Consider the following 21980-nt stretch of genomic DNA (forward strand, 5'->3'; position numbering starts at 1 on the left):
TTGTCTACAAAATGGCCTTGTTTTAATGCAACCTTCAGTCCAGAGCCTGAAGAGATTCAGCTGTGAATGACAAAGAAAAAGCTTTACATTTGAGCAATTCGGCTAAAATAAATCCTACCAAACAATTAATTGATTATCAGTGAATGGTCTTTCTATTAATTCGACTGATCCGATCAGCGATAGTGTTTATTGAGATGGTTGGCTCACCTAATGGACCTTCACTGTGTTGGTGTAAAAGAAAGGTTTAAAAGGTTAGAATCACTTGAGTTCACACCCAAATTATTTTTACCCAGACTTTTACATCCTAGACTACACGCAAATTTTTACAAGGTTGTTTTGCCCAGGCATGCAACAGTGAACTCATTCAAATATGGCTCCCATCAAATATCCGTGATTTGTAGTTAATGTGTTTTAGGTGAAACTCGCCAGAAGCATTTGCATTTTGTGTCCTTGTCAGTCACGTTTTATTCCAAAGAAACTCTAGCACATCACAGATCTAATGATGAAAAAAAAAAAAAAAACACATTTTCTATTGGCTAATATTCGTTCAGGGAAGCACGGTGAGTCTGATTTCCTCAGTGGTGAGTCTCAGAGTTACATCATTACACATACACCATGTTAACCTGCAGTATCACTATTGCCATTACACTCCTTCCTAAGGTTTTGTGAATCTGAAAGTTTATTTTTATCTGTGTTGAAAGCAGCCCCTTCCACATTCCTTTGATACAATCTGTAACAGCCGAACATGAGTAAGTTTGTGCGTGTGTGTGGGGGTGTGTGTGGAGATGTGGCAGGTGGGTGTGGTGGCTAAAACAGACACATACACACTGTGAGTCACTGGGTTTCATGCACCAGACCTGCTTTTCCCTCCTTTTTCTAGTGAGTGTGAAAAAAGGGGGCAAACTTCCCTGCTCTTTTTATACTCTCCCACCACTCTCCTGGTGGGGGGGGGGGGGGGGGGGTGGTGAAGTAAAAACATGTTTCATGTTTGAACTGAAACCAAATTTTCATTTCAACAGAAGCTGCCTGTTAGTTGGAAACTATTAAACTGAGGACATGTTTTGCAATATTTAGGGCATGTGAAAAAAAAAAAAAAAAAATCAGCACACAGAAAGAAGAAACCCTGGTGGAGTTTCCTTATTTCATGGTTGGCTCTCATTAAGTCAAAACACTTCTGAAAAAAAAAAAAAAGACAGAGTGAGATCTTGAATTTCATTGGTTTTCCTGCTTCACCTCTCTCTCACATCAGATATAAAATGAGAAAGAGTCTGCTTAACTGTTTTTGCATCCTTGAAATCTGAGGATGTGGGAAAATATACACGGGGTGCTCTGACTATGAGCTTTGGCAGTTATAGCTCCCATGTTAAAGGTTATAGAAGGCTAGTTTACTGGCCTTTGATCACCAGGGCTGAGTATATGACATCAGATGATGTAGTCCTTTGCATGCCACACCTTTTTTTTTTTTTTTTTTTTTACACAAGATGTACATTAACCTGCTGTTATTACAGGTCCGTGTGCGTTCTGCCCCTGTGAATGTATGATTTCCTGGTCATTCTCTTTGCTTTTACTGGGACGTTCCCCCTAGTTTCCCAACTTCCTCCATGATGGATTAAAGCTCTTTGTTGGCCTTTTGGTTCAGGTTATTAGCAGCAGTGCAACATCCTGTTCTTCCTCTTGAATGATTTTGTGCAGGCGCCACATTATCCCAGTTGCACGGTCAACTGTAACCCCTTTGGAGCAGCGAGCAGAGTCGCTGTGCAGATGCCCCGGCCTCCTCCAGTACAGCTGTGTGAACCACTGCTTCACGAGCTCAAGGGCTCTCAAACTGTGGAAAATCTGAAAGGGCTTGTTGTCAGTCTGGCCCTTTGTTGTTGCTGTTTTTGTTTTTATTGCCGTGGTATCCATGACGGTCTCACGAACAGAGGGCCTGTTTCAGAGGGACTGCAGTGCCCTCACTGCTCCCGGCTGCACATCATAATAGAGACTCTCCTCGGGATAGCCCACACGCTGAGGAATTCTGCAGCGTCTAGGCCCCCAGACGTCTGGGTGTGTTTTTATCCCATGTCCAGCCAGCGTGCAGCGACACCACAGCAGTGCGTGCTGTTTGTATGTGTGCTGGACGAGCAGGGAGGGGGGTGTTGTGCAGTGTCACAGATACTGCTCTCTCTCTCGCTCTCTGGGCCATATTTGCCCTCTGCTCCACGCTCTCTGACAGATGTCACACAGATATGGAAAAATACTTTTTTTTTTTTTTTTTTTTTAAAAACAGGCTTTATTTTTGCACAGTTGTCATGGATGTCTATTTCCAGAATGTGTGACCAAGTTTCTGCATGTCTGTGCCCTTAATTCACCAAATCAGAATGAATATGCAACAGATAAGGCCTGTTTTAGAGTATTACAATATTCCTCCTGTGTAACTACAGCATTTAAAAGCCCCAGAGTCACCTGGAGGCAAAAAGAAAAGAAAAAGCGGAGAAGAATCGAGGCCCTTTTTTAATGTCTTGACACATTTTTTTCCTGAATGTTTCTCAGATCTGCTCTTACTCTGCACTGTCCTCCAAACATCTTCCTCTCATCTGTCTTACATTTAGACCAGAACATTTACTAACCAAGCCTTGGGATTATTCATTACATCCCATCCTAACTCTTAAGGTTTGTGTTGAACTTTATGTGCGTGCTATCTTGAGACTAATCTTTGTCTTTTGTCTGTTTGCCCTTTCAGATCGTCGCACAACGAGCTGGAGAAACACAGGTAAGGTGACATCAGAAGTTGTTTGACCTACCCCATCTCTCGTGTTTGTCTTATTCGTGCACGTATCTCTACCCAGCACCACTGAATTCCTAACATGTGAAGTAAGGGGGATGCTGGCTGCAGGTAAACGTCAGACATATTTCTCTCAGTCAAAGATCGGATCAGGGGTCATCTTCAAAGAGCCAGAGATTGAATCAATTAATTCCTCGTGTCTGAAAATGGATAATAAGCTGATTTCAAAGAGCACCTTCATGTTGATTAGATCTGTCTCTGCTTGGTGGATGAAACTCGTTACCTTGTATGGAAGGGGAATCCTGTCAGTAATGTGATAATCCTGCCCAGACTGATGCTGTGAGCGGAGGCGGGTGTGTGAGAAGGGCCACAGACGTGAGAAGGAAAAAAAAACAAAAATAACACACACACACACACACATACGCACATAGTGATCCTCCTTTACTACTCCCAGCATAAACCTCACTACAACTCAGAAACATGCTGTGTTTCTTTTCCTTCCTTTGGGGTACAGCACCCAGCTTGTGGTGATGTGATACCCTCGCTCATTAAAGGCACGGACGTCTTGTTTTGACTTCACTAACAGGGGAAGTGACTTCATTGATCCAAAGGGGTTTCTTGTCAGGAGGCAAAAACCCTTATTTGACACACAAAACCTAGCTGCCTGTGTGTGTGTGTGTGTGTGTGTGTTTTTTTTTTTTTTTTTCCGATCAAGGTCAGCCCAACTGACTCAAAAAACTGCTTGCCCGAGAGGATTTAGGAAACAGCTGATGTGACCATCAGCATGTGAGCAGAGGCTGAAATGGGTGTGTTTGGCCGCATGTGCGTGTCACCCACAGTGAGGGTTTGCCAGTCACATGTCTGTGAGTGAGTAATGGATGTGTGTAGAGCAGAGGGAAACAAGTGCGGACATATTCCTCTCTGACCTGAGACAGAGAGGAGGCCCACAGAGGAGCTGATTACACCGCAGGTGTTGAGACACAACAGTTACCTCACGGCCGATGACGGGGTGTGGTTGATTACCAATGCAGTGACGTCCAGTCAAACTGACAAATGCAATTGCCAGTAAAGTGTTCCATAATCGCTTTACTCACTTCCCTTGTCATCACTATGGCCACAAGTTTCTAAAAAAGACGTTTTTTTTTGACATCCACTGCAGTGTCATGACTGTAGTGGTCGAACGTGACTTCTCTCATGTATTCAGTAGTATTTTGGCCATGATGTAATGGCATAAATAAATGAAATTATGATTTTAAAACTCTGCCAGTCACAATACCCCTGGTGATAAGTTAAGAATTATTCTATATTTGAAAGTATTGTCCTGCTTTATTTTTTCCCTGGAGAAATTTCAACCTACTTATTTGTAATGACAGGCCCTGTAGTGACGAGGTATCACTGTGATCATTAGCAACACACTGCATCCTGATTCATTCCCTGTCTGGACCTGTGGCCTCAAATTACACGTTCATTACTCCAACATACAGGTGTGAAAGGTCTTAAATGGTGACTTCAGGCTTTAGCACGATCATCTAGCGTGCATACAGAGTATATAGTTGTTTAAGTGACATGTTGTGCTGAAATGATTAACAGGCTGATCGACCATCAGAAAATGAATCACCAATTCTGACGATCATTGAAGTCATTTATCCAGAAAAATTGTCAAACATTTCACTGATCCCAGCTGCTGCAATGTGAGGATCTTTGCGCATTTTCCCTGTTTCCTATCATGTACGTACTGATTTTATTTTTATTTTTTTGTTTTGGGCCACTGGCCGTCAAAAGACGCAATCTGAAGACTGAGGTCACTTTGTTTTATCAGAATGTGCAATGGGCATTCTTACACATCAGTAATCGAGAGAAACTGACAGCAAAAAAAGATCCTACTGGTTTTGGAATTAACATAACAATGTCGGTGTCCTTGGTTGATGTTCTGTCTGTCAGATTCATAAGAAAACCAAAAGTCCTCAGCTGTCCGGTCTGACCAGTTTATTGACTGTGTGACTAGTCTGGATTGTCTGATTCGCTCAGATCTTAAAGGCTGTTTGATCTACCTCAGACGCAGTATTGTTTCCTGAAGTTTGACGCCCCTCACGCCCTCAGATGCCACTTTAGGGAGGTGCTGCTGTTTGAGCAGCTGACTCACTGTCTTTGGTTGGTCATGTGTTGGTTTGTTTGTTTCACACTCGTGCGGACATCTTTCAACTGTACATTCACGATAGACAAGGTGAGGGGTGAGTGTCAGGTTCACATGCCGGAAAGTTAGGAATCTATTGTGAATAGTCAAATAGGAGTTAATTCTGCTGGGTACAGATGCAACTGGAATTTCTTGATGCCTGAGTTTCACCCTGCAGGCATGCAGCTGGTCAACGACGGTGGCGTTGATGTTTTGTTTGTTCTAAGTTGTGTTGTTCAGTAACAAAAATCCAGCAATCTTCCAAATGTCTCATACCATCGTCATGTTGACATAAAAGGTACCGACATTCCGGTTGTGAGCAAAACCCATCGTCTGCTTAACGTCACAATTAGCAAATGTTGGGTTTCCACGTCAACCCGATTTTCATTTCCAGCCAAAATTTAATATCTTTCCAACGTTACGTTGACGTCCAGTGCCTGCTTGGCAGTGTGAAAACCAAAATGACACTTTATTTTTCAATTCTTCACTTTTGAAAATATGTATAAAACTAATTTCTACTAAACTCCTTTCTGCCAAAGCAAAACGTTGTTTAAAGAAAAGCTGCATTTCAACAATTTTACCAAAAAATTCCAAAATTTAGATTTAAAATCACAAACTATCATGATTTTGCTTTAAAACCCTTTTCCACAGACATGTTTTAGTAGGTAATAAAATTTCTTGTGGTTTGACACCCAGCCTCACTTGTCACAAGTCACTACCCATTTGAAGCCAGTATGTCAAAGAATAATGTGAACGTTTTTCAAACACATTTCTGTCCAAATGTTTCCATTTCCTGTGGACACCGGGCTGACTGGCTGCTGCTCAGTGATCGTATGCATGCTGGGTGTCTATAGTGAAACTGTGCTCGGGCTTGGCAGCCATTCAGGAGGCACCCTGCATATACTCCCTGCATATACTTGTGTCCTGTTATCACAGTGAGACGTCTGGGCCGGTGCCAGCTTCGTCCCACAGGGTTGTCTGTCCTGACACAACCTGCTTATCTGCTGCGGCCTGACCATAGTTGTGACCGCTCTGTATAGACCATCTCAAGAGTGACTCTGCTGTTTTTGTTTTTTGTTTTTTTTTTAATTTCCTCTCATCATTGCATTGGCACAGGACAGAAATGCTGAGCATCAGCTTGACGTTTCTGTGAAACCAAATGCTACTGTGTGGTTGGTCTCCGATGGTATTGCTTCCTTCCCATTTCTGACTTCAACCGCTCTCGATCACGCCTGTGACGACTCCTCTGTGCCACGGGTTTCCTTTTCTGGCAAAGCCAAGATGTTGCGAAACTACAGACATTTTGTTTCTCACATATCACCTGTTTACAGGAAATCTGAGTCCAGTCGCGTAAGTAAGGTTGGGCAGCTTGAATGTTTTCAGTGCTTACCTCAATTGACAAAAGGATTTACACTACACTATTTTTATCTCACAGACACCACCCATGGCTGTCAGGTGCTCTCAGTTTCATTTCTGAGATTACTCAGAGTTTGCAGCTTGATTTCAATGAACAAAATGGGTTGGCAATGCACTGTATATCACACTGCAGTGACTGTGTGACATGTCTTGAACTTAACTTTAAATTTACACACACTTCATGGACACATGAGTAGGCTCCGAGTTTGTCACGGTCTAATCCTCTCTCTAATTAAATTTACTCTCCCAGTGTCTTCTACTCCCAGCTGTGATGAATGACTTATTTGGCTTTGAGGAACTTTCCCCTTGACTGAAGCTCACCTGTGTGTGTGTGTGTGTGTGTGTGTGTGTGTGTGAGTGTGTATATGCTTGGGCAGCAGCAGCAGCAGCAGCAGCAGCAGCAGCAGCAACTCACCGAGCTGTTTGAGTTATGGTGGTGGGAGGGAGAGCCCTCCACGGCCCTTTTACTTCACCCCTGTACCTTCTACTCTTTGTCTCCAGGGACCACATCTGTTTTCTCTGTTATCTTTTTTCTCCCTCTCCTCATTCTTGCTCCGGTTTTCAGCCCCTCTAAGTGTCTGAGTCAGCAGAAACCTGGGGCAGAAAGGAGGAGAAAGGCAGAGCCCCCTCCTCACATGGGGCCTTTATCATTCTTTACTGATCCTGATCCCGCCAAGACTCATCTGCGCCCGTTTCCACTCTTTTGTGCTGTAAATCTCCTTTTGTGACAGTGAGTTTATGTGGAGGAGTTTTGATGGGTCTGTTAATCTGCATTTTAATGTGGGTTGTAAACTCCACACACACTGTGAAGTTAAGGTCATATTAAGTCCATATGCAGCTTTTGAATGTGAATTATTTTATTTTATTTTTATTTTTTTTTAAAAAAGAGGCTGCTTCATAAACAAAGTGAGGAAAGTTCCTCAGAGTTTGGGCTTTAATGTTGCGTTCATGTGCTCACATGATTGCACGTGGCTTTTATACTTAACTTCCTCATATGCCACACTGTCAGTTACATTCCTCACGTGTGTGGTGACCTGGAGTCATTTGGTTTGATTGGGCAGCTAATAAGCCAGACTAATGAATGATGTGCTCCACAGGGCCTCATCAGTAGGCCTCATATTATAATTTCTATATGTATGTATATTCAACATTAGATCTGTACATTTGGCTGTACGACTTGGATAATCTTCTATCATGGTATATCAAATCGTATATTGTGATATAAATACAAGATGATCATTTACATCATCATTCTCTTAATTGTTCAGTTTATAAAAGGTCAGACAATGGTGAAAAATGTAAATCCAAATATCCCAAGGGGACGTTTTTAAATACATTGGTTTTCTCCAACGAACAGTTCAAACCCAAAGATATTTGGTTTATTATTACATGAGAGAGAAAAAAACATCAAACTGTGACAATTACAAAGCTGGAACTAGAGAATTTTGTGCTTGAAATTCTTAATTTTTAATGATTAATTTATTATCAAAAATTGCATATATGCACTTTGTAATGTAGCCATTTTTCTGTTAACTATTTGTAGATTAAGAGAACCAGAGGGGAATGTCTGTGTCTGGTGAATCTAGTGGATAAAATAGCTGTAAAAACATAGCATTTAATCAATTTGATGCATAAATCTTGTAAATCTAATGCATTTACAGTACAAAATCGTTTCCATAAAGCAGTCCTGCGTATTGATCTGCAACATCACCTACAATGGTCTAATACAAGCAGATTTATTGAAGGGATATCTACCTTGATACATCATCTCCTTATGTCTTAAGTCATGTTACCCAACCATTCAAACTGTTACACATTTACTGAAGTCAGTGTGGATAAGGCCTTAGGACACACTGGGTTGTGACTGCTAAATGTCTGTATGTGCTCAAAGAATAAGACGCATGCTACAGCTGGAGGTCGGCAGCTGGAGGTCACATGTGGAATTTCTCCACCCTGAGGTCACCGGGAGCCAAGAGGTTCTTCAACTCTCTCAGGTCAAATCCGGCCACGGTCGCTGCACTTACGCTGTCTGTGGACGAATGTGTTTGCTCGAGGCCTGTGGATGGCGTGCACTTGCTTTTTTGTGCGTTTGTAAACATGCACAGAGATATTTGAACATGAGAGCGTGCCCGCCGTAGACCTACATTTGGGTGAGAACGTTCCCGCTCCCTCTCAGGTGTCGCCGCTGCAGGGCACACCACGTTTCTGTGTCAGTAAACTCGCTTTACTGCCGCAAAGCAGCTGATGCTCATAAAAACAAACAGCGTAGGACGCACTTTAACAAGGTGTGTGCATGGCTTTCTTTTTAAAAAACAATTAAAGAAAGAAGTGAAAAGGGGGGAGAGCGTGCTGACTAAACCATTCATGGCTTGTTCCCGGGCCCTGTGCGCCTGAGGAGGAGGAGGAGGAAGGGGGAGGCGAGGACATTCTTGAGCGTTGTGGAAGGGAGGGACGGGAGGCAGCGTAGGACGTGGCTGCTCTGTGTGTCGAGCAGGCAGTCTGAAATTCAGGTCAGCAGAGTATGCACACACACACTGGAATGTCGAGTTAAGTAAGAGAGGCGGTTTAGGGGGAAGAGCTTGTGGGTGGATGGGGGTCACAAAACTAGCCGACCGAGTATTACTAGAATGCTCCAAGGCCGCATCCACATTGGGTGCTGCTTCTTTTGTTGGCAGGAAGAGGAACGCAAGCAAATACTTGTTTGATTATGCATTGATAGAGTGGATCAGAGCTGCAGGCATTCTGTCATTCATAAATCTGTTGTCCCCTCTAGTTTTATATTAATAACTGATGATGAACTTGAAGACAGTCTTTTTCTATCATGTTCCCTTCTCTGTCCTTCATCTCAGGATTTGTCCCGCGACCCCTTTAGGTGGGTCCACATCCTCAAATTGGACCCCGCCTCGCTGCTCTGTAACCTCCTCTCAGAAGTAAACAGCCAAACTTATACAGTCAACGTGGAGGCCGTTAATCATTGACAAGGATTCATTATAAAACCAGAGCTCGTCGTGTCAGGGGAATGTGTTTATTGAGCTCACTGAACTTGTCTCTGCTGGTCTGTCCGACATTCGCAGATGCACCTATCAATGCATGCAGCGGAAGGCGGCTAATGTCAAGGTCTGTCATTTGACATTGTGTTGAAATGATTCAGAGATGCCTACCCCCCCCCCCCCCCCCCCCTCGTGCTCACACGCTCTCCTTTTTAAATTCTATTTGACGTCTCTTTTTCTGTTAACACCACTGTAAGCTGGCTCTGCTGAGGAAGGAATTTTGTAATGATCCATGCTTGTGCGGGGGATTGTTTCGAGTACATGAAAAAAAAAAAGGCCTAATTACTAGGCATTCCCAGCACACCCAGTGGAAATTCCAGTTTGTTTTGTGGGAATACCACTACTACGCGTGAACAACAAACTGCCTAATTCTGCAGTTTCCTGTTGTTAAATCACCAGTTAAACATGCTTCTCTTTCTTTAGACTGATTCTATGAGTAATGTAACTAGGCCCCTCCCTCTGTCTGAGCTGCTGTTGTGGTGTGTTCAAGTTTCTGTTTGCGTGGGAGAGCAGAGTCATGTGAGAGCGAGCTCCATGTTCCTGCCGCCAGGAGAATGTGTTTATGGGGGACTTGTATCCGTCTGTCTCACCTCGCAGATGTCACCGCACGCAGTGGGTAGGCGTGGCATCCTCAACGACAGAAAACAAATACAGCTCGTCCCAGACGACTGACATTTCATATCAGCGTGATAAAAGCCTCCCGTGTCTCCCTGTGCCTCTGTGTGTGTCTCATGTCTCAGCGTGGCAAACCACCACTGCCACTTTCACACAAGCTGCTTTAACGCCACCTTATTTTTTTCTGCCCTCTTGTTTTGCAGACGGCACTTCAAATCTGTGCTAAATGTAAACAGGTTGAGGGCAGGGCTGGATGGTGACAGTGAGACTGATGAAGTGGGCTGCTGAAAGGCCTAGTGTGTGTGTGTGTGTGTGTTTGTGTGTGTGTGTGAGTGTTGTGTTTGTTGGCTGGCCCCTGGGTAGGGCCCCCTCACCACCTCAAACCTCCCTCCATCTGCCTCGTACTCCCCAGAAACCTGCCAGCCAGATGTGGAGCCACTCCACTGGCAACCCCAAATTCCACCACCTCACCATGGCGATCCACACTCACGCGACGCAGCCCCCACTTTCTCTTCACTTAACAGAGCCGGGCTGTAAACAGGCGACCAGATGCAGAAAGTTTCTTTGCTTTGTAAAGAAAATCTTTGTGTCCTACTTTAAGGTTAAGAAAAACGTTAAACAACTGATGCCTCATATAAAGTGATTTGTTTCAGAATAAACATCTGAAAGTGTAAAACCAGTGTCCATACGCAACAGACAAATCATATTGGCAGTTTTAGAGAAAGAAAGAAACTGTAATCCTACTGTATTACAACTACTTGGTTTTGTAGTTCTGGTATGAAGTTTGATGGGAGAAGAAACGCAGGCAGTCAGGTCAAGTTGGCCAAGCTTATTTGGAAGTGAAAACAAAGGCAAATGGTTAAATTGTTACCTAAGATGACACCGTGGTTCAGCTAAACCACTTTATTTGGAAGTGAAACGAAAGTGAGCGCGTCAAAAATGATGCTTATAATCCCTGATTGCAGTTTTGTGTGCAGACCTGAGGAAAACACAGCAGGCCAGACGTGTATCTCTACAAGGTACAAGCATGATGGCTGAAACTGTAAATATAAGATACAAATTGTCTGTATTATCTTTGATTTAGAGACAAAACCTCCAAATTGATGCATTTTGAGGTGAACTCTTTGCATCATTGTGTCTGCCTCAAGGAGAGCAGACCATGCTCCATGCTGATGTCTTGTTGCCTCAAGTCAAAACAACAACACCATTTTCTTTTCCTTAAACCCAACGGGGAGCACAGCGAGTCAGCTCCAGCATTGACAGGAAACATTGCAGTGGTGTCTCCTGATGACCCCTGACCTTAGTTTAGCGGGTTTGGCTCCGTACCAGACAAGCCACTCAGTCCTGTGTGTATGGGTTGAGGAATGCGCTAGGCTGCAGCGAGCTCATTAAACAGTGCAGTGAGTGAAGGCCCGTTGTTTGCACTGGCTCGCCTTCTCAGGCCCTGCAGCTCTTTGTGTGCCGATAGATCCGCAATCCCAGAGCGCTGGACGGTCGTAGGACTCACTAATGTCACCAGGACATTAGTGTGAGAACAATTCTGTGTGTGTGTGTGTGTGTGTGCGTGTGTGTATGTGTGGACACTGTAAAACTGGTCATCCATATCCTTCAACATGCCTCCGTCAGACATACACAGGCTGCTGTAGATACACTGCTCTCCTTTGACTTGAGCTGCAAAACAAGACATCTCATGCTTGTTCTCCCTCCACGTCCCAGAGTGTGATCAGATCTGTGAGAAAGGCCCGGTCTGTGCCCGGTAACCTTGGAGTGTAAGTCAGCAGTTTAAATAGCTTGTTCCAGTTTCAGCAGCGTGCAGCTTTCGGAGCAAAACCTCCTTTTATTTTTTTCCTCCGTCTTTGCTTTGTTTTGGCACTGAGCTGCTGATGGAGAGGGAAGAAGGGGGTGGGGGGGGGGTGAGACCAGAGATCAGACACAAATCATCCCGTGGTACTCTGCACGTGAGAACGGTCAGGTGGTCAGTTCCCTGCAGACATGACTCCAGAGCAAAACAAATGATAGATTTCCTTTTAAATCCTCAAATGCAGAGAAATCACACTCTATTTTGTTTTTGCTATTTTTGCAGTTTTCATTCTGAGAGGAGCTTTTTTTTTAAATGTTCAAATGCTGTCATTAGAGCATATTATTGTTGTTTTTTTTAGTATTTCATGCACTGTACAGTGATGTCTGGTCTTGCTGACACAGAAACCAGAAATGTGCCTTAACCTTTATGTGACACCACACCAACGGTCTCACACTGTGACACTATTCATGACTGGAATATCAAAGACAGGCCTATTTTCAAGCCAGACAAATTGGAACATTTGATGTGATTCAGGACCGGTGCGAACTGTCTGCTCTCTTTCAACATTCACGTTCGTCTGGTGCAGCACTTTACATGGCTGTTTGAGACAATCTGATAAACATTGCGTGACCAGGGCTTGGCTGAGGAGTAACAAACGTGAGCGAGGGAGGGTCCTAACTCCAAATCAGCTGTGCGCTCTTGAAGAAAAATAGCCAGTGTGTCTCGCGGCAGGGGAACACGTGCTGCTGGGAGGGAGCTGTCAGGGACACAAACACAAACACACACACACACTGCCAGGTTTAACCAGGTCATGTCTTATCGATATGCATCAGAAACATGAAGCTTTTCTTAGGCAGGATCACAATAAGGACAGATAGAAGGAAGATGTGTTTCATGCAAGGACCAGAGGCTCTGCCCAGATCCTGTTCTTAAGGTACAGAAATGCCAGTGGATTATTACCAGCATTAAAAGGGAGGAGCTAGTTTGATGTGAAGTCAAGAGCTACTTTTAAAATACTTTTACTTAAAACTTTTTGTTGAGTTTGAAACCATCCGAAAGCAACGTGAACAAATAATCATAAGGTGATAAGACATGTAAATACATCGTCATTTATGTTTACATAACATTTTGGGAAATACATTTCTTTGCTTTCTTGGATGTTAGATGAGAAAATTAATACCACTCTTACGTCTGGACGGCACATATGAAGCAACAACCAGCAGCTATTTAGCTTAGCTTAGCATAAAGGCAACGAACAGGGGGAAACAGCTAGCCATCTCAACTTTATACCCACATTTTTTCTTGGCTAAAAACAACATGTTAGCATGGTATCTGTCTAGTCCTTTTAACATTGCTCTAAAAAGGCTCTAGCTGTGCACATCTCCTGTAAACATGGCTATGTTTTACCTCCAGATCAACACGTGTTGTCTGCTTAAGGAAAAAAAGTGATTGATCTGAGGGCTTGAATACCAAACAGGGGGGATACTGGTTTTATTTTTATGTTGTAAAAGCAACGGTGAAAGTGCATCTGTGCACAGTTCAGCCCTCTGCATGCCAGGTAAAATATGTGGCGAGCATACAGGTGGGGCCTGTAATGAATAAGGCAGCAAAAAATGTGAGGGGGGGGGGGGGGGGGGTAAAAGGTGGGTAGTCGGGCAGAATATTCGGGGAACGCCTTGTTTTTGTTTTTCATTACAAGAGAGGGAGAGGTGGGGGAGCATGGGAGAGAGGGGGGGTTGCAAGATGGTTGCCCATTGGCTCAAGTTACCCTTTGGATGATGTGTATGGAGTGCTGCCTAGTGCAGCTGAGCACACTGCACTCAAAGAGCCCTTTTTTCAACGCAAGAGAAAGTCATCCACTTGCTCGGACCCCACTCCCATCCAAAAAAAAAAAAAAACCCTCTCCCCCCTCTGCTGCAGACCCCCAGCTCCTTCCTGCCTGCTTCCCCTGGCTGGACTCCAAGTGCTTCATGTGGCTCGACTGGGGCAGGTTGGAGGTGGGCCCCCACCCCTGTCCTCAGAAGACACTTGTTTTCCAGTGGGATGAGGGTGTGTTGGTGTTGGCAGGGTGGAGCAGAGGGGTGGAGGGGTTGAGCGGATGGGGGGAGAGACGGGAGGCTTCCCCCTGGGAGAGGAGGAAATAAAAGAACCAGTGCACTTTCACACGCCCTTTTTTTTTTTTTGGGAACGCCTGCGTGCACCTGTAGAGAGGTAGAGATGGTATTGAGGATATTTTCGCTCAAAGAAAAAATTAGCTTTAAAAATCAGGTGGGTTTTTATAACTATAACCAAATCCTTAAAAATTAAAGATGCATTTATCATTTTGGACTTTGGATTATTATGTTTAGTCGCTGAGACTCTCTTGTTGCCCACCGGCTGTCTCCGGCTGACCTCCAAATGAAACAGACGGCATCAGTGAGAGGGTCTTACTTTATGTGAAAAACACAGGTGACGCCCTTCCTGAAAAAAGAAAAGAAAAACAGGGAAAAGACTGTGAGCATGTGTAAAGAGTGTGTTCTCATGCACTGGCTGTGGTCTCCTGTGTGCATGCCCCAGCCCCAGAGAGCTTCATTTCTCTGATTAGGTTTATTGTGGTTGCAGCGATGGCCAGTGGAGACCTCGCATTGTTGGGAGTTTGTTTACCGTACAGCCGGAGTTAGCCAAAGGAACGGGAGAAAAAGGGGAAGGCTAGCTCAGAACAAAGAAACGGTTCATGGACTAGCTTGACTAATGGAGGATTGAAAGGCCTTTATGAACAAATTTGAATGGACCGAGGACAGAGAGGGGAGGTGATCCGCTGATAAAAATGTTGCGGATAAAAAGCAGTCCTTTGAAATGATGTACAATATCCATACAAAGTCAAAGAGATTAACTTTGCCTTGTCGTCACTATCACTGAACCCGACGTCCACATGCTGCATCCAGTGAGTGTTTACTTGTCAATCCAGGGTCACTGGCCTGCGGGGCTTTGGCAGGGAAGCAGTATTTTCTGGGGTCACAGTTTGTGTCTTCAGTTCAGCCATCGGAGCCATGAGAAACTTCTCATTTTGGTCAGTGTCAATTTTTGCACCTGGTCGCTGTGGGTGTAAGGACTCACCCTCAGTTTTAGGGCACAGGAAGGTGTCCATTCTAGGGCATCAGCCAAACACAAAAGCTCAGATTGACAATGGTAATGCACCACTGGACAGTGCACAGTTATAATGTATGTCAGTATGTTGCACTAAGGTCTTCTGCATTAGTAATGGTGAGTAGTTTGTGCGATGCAAGTATGTAAACACACTGCAACGTTGACATAATGTAATCGCATAGATAAGGTTAAATATAATATAATATAATCACAGTTATTCTGGACCTCTGCACTGGACTTTGGGCTGACTGAATATCTGCTTAGATATCATTGCTGGGTGTAGCTGTTGTTAGTTAATTACATGGGATCCTGATTATTTATTTACTAGAAACCGTGAGAGTAAATTTAGGTTGATAAAAGATTCACGAGGTTGATATGCCACAGTGTACTCATGGTGGATGAGGACGGTTGCGTTGCAGAAGGACAGGGATGTGAGTCGTTGCGAGATTTGAAAGTGGTTTGCTGGAGCCTGTGCAAGCTTTGAACATGTGCAACCTGTGTGACTGGTCACCCTCAACAATTTGAACATGCAGCCATTCAAGCTCACACCTACAACCAATCCTGCAGAGCATCATACCTCCTGATCATGTACTTTTCAATCAATCACTACCTGGTGTTTTTTCCAGTACAAGAAAAAACAAACAAACATGACAGTCAGAGCGTTATGAGGAACAGTATTCGTTTCTGCCTTTCAGGGATGTGTGGATGAGCTCTTGTCAGTCTGTTTGTGTGGGTACCTCCTCACTTTTCTGCTGGCGGACGTGTGCTGACTCACCCTGTGCTTGTGTGTGTTTGCAGACGTGCCAAACTACGGCTGTACTTGGAGCAGTTGAAGAAGCTGGTGCCTTTGGGTCCAGACAGCACGAGACACACCACACTGAGCTTGCTGAAAAGGGCCAAGATGCACATTAAGGTACTAAAAAAAAAGAGATGATGAAGAAGAATGAAGAAAATAAAATACTCAGGCCAGGCATGTTTGTTTCTGTTTGATAAGTCGGCCTCTTGAAAAACAGTTTTAAAAAATACATATATTTTTAAGAAAAATCATAGGAAGACAAATCAATGGTGAAAATTACTGCAAGTTGTAGTTCTAGTGCAGATGAAAACTAGATGAAATTCCCCTGGAAAAGTCTAGTGTGGCCCCTTCTTTAGCCTCAAGAGCACCAAAAACATGCTCCATTTCTCCCATGTCTTCTAGCTGTTTGGTTTGCTCCCTTGCCTCCTTTAAGTGGTATATTGTTTTCTAATCTTTCAATCAAAGCGGTTTAGAGACTGCCGGAAAAAATTGTTCCCAAGACTGAAAGGAAAAAAAAAAGCCCTAAACAAATGAGTCAACAAAGTGGGATATACAGGACATTTGGTAGTTGATCTTTAGATTTGTGAGAGGAGATAATTGGATGGTTAGTTTGTTTAAGGCCAGCACCTCCTCCATGGTTCATTAACTGTTTCAGCTCACACACACACACACACGTGTTAGAGGAGGCCTTAGAAAACCTCTGAGCAGAATATCATTTGAATCTTGACCTTGCCCTGTGGAAGATGAGCTGCAAATGTAAGTACAGCTTAGGACATGCTGTTCTGATCAGGCTGTTTACAAGCAGCAACAGTGTGGTCGGTGGAAAATCCAGACGTAGCGCGTTTTAACCCTTCATTTCCTGTTTGTCATGCATGTCCTGTCTGCTCAAGACGATCTGCACTAATTCTCGTCACTGCTTTGTATCTTCTCGTATCACAAGGGGCCACGTGTGTTTGACTTCGCTTTGATTCACCACCGAAAACTTTCATATGCAAAAAGAAAAAAAAAAAAGTGCACAATCCATTCCCACATTGAGTCAAAGTTTTACTGGAGCTCAGGTTTATTTTTATTTTCTAACCTACAAACCTCACACACTCACTTGGCCACTTCCCCGTTACATGTTGAAACGTTGTTGTTAAATACACTCTTTTGTAACCTTAGCAGGATTGGCAGGAGATGATAGAAAACAAAACTGGTTTCATAAGCTTTCTCATTTACACGTGATAACATCAGTAACAGTATCTCTAGGATATGATGTGAATTGATACTCTAGCAAAGTTATACAAGAATAACACTAATTCTAAAATAATCTGGTCATCACAACATGAAGGAAAAAAAGTGTATGTCTTCTTTTACATATTGTGTGTTTTTGTTGCCTTTTATTGTACATCTAAACTTGAAAAAAAAATTTATTTAGTTAAAAAACAAGAAGTGACTTGTTTTTGACTATATGTGACTGTCAAATATATATGTATATATATATATGTTTTGGATTCTTACTGCAAGGTCACGCAAAATGTATCACAAGGAAAAAGAATGAAAATTCCCACACTGACCTGTACATTATTTAAATTGTTTGACAAAAATGAGCAAATCAATCAATAAATGAACAATAATCATACAGTGCAAACAGTTAAACGAGAGCGTAAAGATGGAGGTGTTTGGATCCAGCAGACATTATCATTGATTGTTGTTGTGTTTGTGTCTCTGCAGAAGCTGGAGGAGCAGGACAGGAAGGCTTTGAATGTGAAGGAGCAGCTGCAGAGAGAGCACCGCTACCTCAAACGCCGCCTGGAGCAGCTCTCTGTGTCGGGATCTGTTGAGCGCACCCGCACTGACAGCATGGGCTCAACCATCTCCACCGACTCTGAGCAAGGTGCGCTGGCTTTACAGAGTAAATCAAAGAAGAAGCCACCAGAGAACCATGTTTGTTCCTAATCTGGAGAGTCAAACTGCAGGATATTCAGCTCTCATTATGGGAATTTGAGTTCTGTTCTGCATACTCTGCATAGCTCGGCTGTGCCATATGGACAGTTCTGGGCATTGTTGTGGTCAGGCTTGTGTTTAACCATTACATTAATGTAAATAATGTGCAGATCACCTCCATTTTTGATGCAAATTATTAACAACCCAGGTATGGCTCAGATTGGTCGTGGCACGTAGACTGTTATCTGTTTCCAAGATTATTGGTGCTTGGTATTAGTGTTTGGCTGTTTGCATTCCCCTTGCTGTCCACTGATAAACTCAAAGCCACATGATTATGGCCTTGTTTGCAGGTGTAGCCCTGGGGTTTAAAGGTTAATACCTCAAATTGCAGATAAAGAAATCTAGCTCTCCTCTTTAGCTACTGACAGTGGATGATGGCCAACAAAGCTCAACAAGCTCTGTTACGTTTCATCTACACAAATTACCTAACACGCGTAATAATCCGTTACTTCTGTCCACTACTGCTGGTTCTGTTTGAAAACCTTTATCCCAACAACCCAAGCCAATCTCATGGGACAGTGTACTCCATCAAAAGTACTTGTCAGATGGTCAAATGTGTGGCCGAACCAAACAGCTCTGACCTGAGCTTCAATGTGCATCTGCTGCTCACACGCTCCCCTGAAATGCTTGATTCGGACTGTTGTACTGTATGTTTACTAATCCCGGATGAGGTAAACACACATGCAGTTGTTTATCAATGGATGGGGATTAGCTGTGGGAGTACAAAGATCTGCCTGTTTGCCCAGAGTTAATGGCTGCCTGAATCCGGGTTTAATCCACAGGCGCAGCAGGCTCCCTAATACATATGCCCACGGTTGGGTGGAAATAAACAGTTTCCTCTCTCTTGCCCCGTTTTTAAACAGTACCGAAAATAACCGTGTGTATTTGCTTTTCTTTTTCTTTTTTGGGTGCAGAGGTGGACATCGAGGGCATGGAGTTCACCCCTGTCGAGGCGGACAGCGTGGACAGCATCAGCGACGGCGAGGAGGAGGACCACTACAGCCTCCAGAGCAGCTCCAGCGACACCAGCTACACAGCCACACATTCCCACAGACTGCAGCCGCACCACTGTTAAGACACCGCGCGACCATCCGTCTCCCAACCAGCTTCCTCACCCATGCTTTCCTCCCCGATCACCCTACCTTCCCTGACCATTTGCTATCGCCAACGCCGCCCACTACCTACATCAGACCAGTCCACAACGGCGGTACACCCTGAACCAGTTCCTCCTTTCCTGGCCCTGGCTCTCCAGGAAGCACATGGGGCTGAAATGCCACTCAAGCCTTCCTGAACCCCCCCCCCCCCAGACCACTGACCCTACCTCACCCTACTGTATCCTGCCTGACCCTGCACCCCCCCCGACACGCCCTGCCCTCCCACTGCCCTCACCACCCCTACCTAGTGTTGCCGCAGGCTCAGAGAGAGCAGAGCAGAGTTTGTGTTTTTTATTGGGGACTTCTGTGGTGTGGTGGACAGCTCTGACTTGTTAATCAGCATTTTGTAATGTGTGTTTGTGTGTGTGTGTGTGTGTGTGTGTGTGTGTGCAGGAGAGACAAACCAAGCAAGGGAGTTTAAGAGAGGTCAAAAACAAAATATAAGCTTCATGTCATTTTCATGTGGCAATAATACACAGACAAGGCTTTGCACTAAATTTGTGATGTTAAAGCCAAAGCACTTCTGTTTGTTCTGCAATATATGCAACATCGGGACCTCGAAAGTAATTTTCAACACACGGTATCTTCCTTTTACACAATGAGATTTACAGGAGTAGCTATTGCAGATTTCCTGCTTGTTTCTCGAAATGTTTGACTTCTGAAAAATTGTCAAAGCTTAAAGGACTAGTTTTACATTTTGGGGAACTCACTTACTTTTTTTTAGATGAGAACTTTTAGTCTTAGATGAGAAGACCGATACCACTCTAATCTCTGTGCGTTCACTATTCAGCTGGAGAATGCAGAGAGTTAGCGTAACTTAAGGAGGCATAAGGACAGGAGAGGAGGGGAAACAGTCAGCATGTTCAAAGCTAAAAATCTGCTACCAGCACTTCTAAAGCTCACCAAAGAGCGTGTTATATCTTGTTTGTTGCATTGGCCTGTCAGACAAACTGCACAGAATAAACAAACAAGATATGATGTGAGCTTGAGAAGTGTTTGTAGGCAGATTTCTTTAGCTGTGGACAGAACCAGGCTTGCTGTTTCCCCCTGCTTCCTGTCGTTATGCTAAGATAAGATAATCAGCTGTAGAGTGTAGTTTTATATCTACTGCGCTGATGTGAGCATGGTATCAATGTGGAATTAGTCTGCTAATTATTCCACTTTCCACACGCTGCCAGCGCGTTGCTGAGCTTCTGCAACCCCGTCACCAAAGATAGGACCTTTTCAATTGCTACTTCTGTGCATAATTACATCTTCACGACCAAATGTGGCCAATTTTGGGGCCAAAGACAAACTGAAAAAGTTGCAGAGCTGTAGCAGAGAAGAAAGAATGTAAATAGATGTACAGTTACTGTCCAAACCTTCATGTCTCCCTCTGGTTGGGTTGCCTAACCACTACTCCACACTACTGACCACTACACTATACCACCCTATGGTGTGGATGGACTACTATGTCAAGATTAAATAGGAGCTGCCTCAAAACTAAAACTCTATTCCTTAAAGATTGAGCTAAATCTTGTGTCTCAGTAGCTAATTGATGTAGCAATCAATACAAGAGGCGGGTGCTTCCTCGGAGTGTTTAAATGACTGGTGGGCCATGAGGTGATACGGGAGACTTTTACCTTTACCTTTTTACCCTGTAGATGGCAACAAGTGGGCAATTACAGAGAGTGGACCTGCAGGAAAAGGGGTAGCCTTCCTTTTTCTTTTATCACTAATGGATCCTTCTCTTTTTTTTTTTTTTACCCCAATGCCATCTACCCATAATTTGAATTTCTCTCCAGCTCTGTTACTTTTTCAAGCAGCGTTTATGTATGTCTGTATTTTTTTGTCGTTGTCGTCGCTCTGATTAACAAGTCAAAGCTGTAGATGTGGAAAAACAAACAAAAAAAAAAAAGAACAGAAAAAAAGGGCCAGCTCTAATGATTTGTTCCCTGTAGAGGCGCTCATTTTAGCTAACTTCGAAAACTAATTGCAATCAGTTGAGCTTTTCATTTCTATAACAGAACTAATGATCTTATTTTCTCCCTCTGCTAAATATTACCTATTACTGGAGCTTCTGGGCACTGCTGATGACCAATGTAGATGAAATTCTTCTCTAACTTGTCTATAACTTATGCACAATAGTCACTATTGACAGAGGAGGCGCTTTTGTTGCTCTCTGACCAATTTAATAATCGTTAGGCCTTAGTCTCTGGCAGTCTTTAGAGCTTGGCGTCCCAACACTTCAAAATCAAAAAGGGCCGATCCACCATGGCAGGTCTGACCAAAAAAATCTAAAAAACTACAAAAGACTCAAAAGAAGACAAAATAAACTTGTATACAAAAGAAGCTACTTGTCACTAAAAGTGATACTAGCCAGTGTAGTCTATATTTCTTGTATTAAATTTTGTATTATATTTTCCTAAATGTTCTCTTGTAATGAAAAGACAAAAAAGAGCGAGTATATCTATCTATATAAATATATATGTGTGTGTGTGTGTGTGTGTGTGTGTGTGAGTGAGAGAGAGAGAGAGAGAGAGAGAGAGAGACAGACAGGAGGCCAGGTTTGTTGAAGGGAGAGTGGGGGCAGGGGAGCTTATACACTGGCCCCTCTCCCTTGGGTGACTCTCCTGCTGTCATTCTGTGCCTTGGTGAGCCTTCAACCTCCCTCCTCTGCCCCCCTCCTCCTCCTCCTCCTCCTCCTTGTCCTCCTCCCACCCCCCTAACCTTCGGTTCCTGCTCAGGTCACAATCCCCTCCTCTTAAATCTCATCCTCCCTCTTCTTCATCTCCTCTGGCGGGGCTGATTTCTGTTGATTTCAACCCCAACCATGCCAAAACACTTCCAAGAGAAAGGGGCACGTGAAGAGGAGATCTCATAATGAGTAAAGGAAAGAACAAAAAGAACAGGCCCTTCGGTCTCTACTGAGAAGCCGCTGTTGTACTACACCCTGTCCAGGCACTCCCCACCCTCTTGATGCCCACCCATCTGCCAGTGCCGCCTCTGTCACGGAAAATTAAAAAACAAAAAAAACAAACAAAAAAAAAAACCCCACACACTGGTAAACTCCCATGGCAGCTTCCAGTCGCCCCGAATGGTCACCAATGGGGCTCAAAA

General features: G+C 43.8%; 1 protein-coding gene across 1 annotated transcript in view; it reads left to right on the forward strand.

Annotated features, from left to right (window-relative positions):
* mxd4 (MAX dimerization protein 4) overlaps window positions 1-21912 on the forward strand; it is a 23853-nt gene extending 1941 nt beyond the window's left edge. The window contains exons 3-6 of the mRNA XM_071503230.1: window positions 2723-2752; window positions 15744-15858; window positions 17455-17617; window positions 18642-21912. Of these exons, the coding sequence (XP_071359331.1) occupies window positions 2723-2752; window positions 15744-15858; window positions 17455-17617; window positions 18642-18802 (469 nt within the window). The 3' untranslated portion in view covers window positions 18803-21912. The remainder of the gene's footprint in view (window positions 1-2722; window positions 2753-15743; window positions 15859-17454; window positions 17618-18641) is intronic.
* Window positions 21913-21980: the final 68 nt, after the last annotated feature.

The sequence above is a fragment of the Trachinotus anak genome, unplaced genomic scaffold, assembly GCF_046630095.1.
Source record: "Trachinotus anak isolate AG129_WGS33_773 ecotype Australia unplaced genomic scaffold, CSIRO_AGI_Tana_v1 ptg000019l, whole genome shotgun sequence".
NCBI lineage: Eukaryota > Metazoa > Chordata > Actinopteri > Carangiformes > Carangidae > Trachinotus > Trachinotus anak.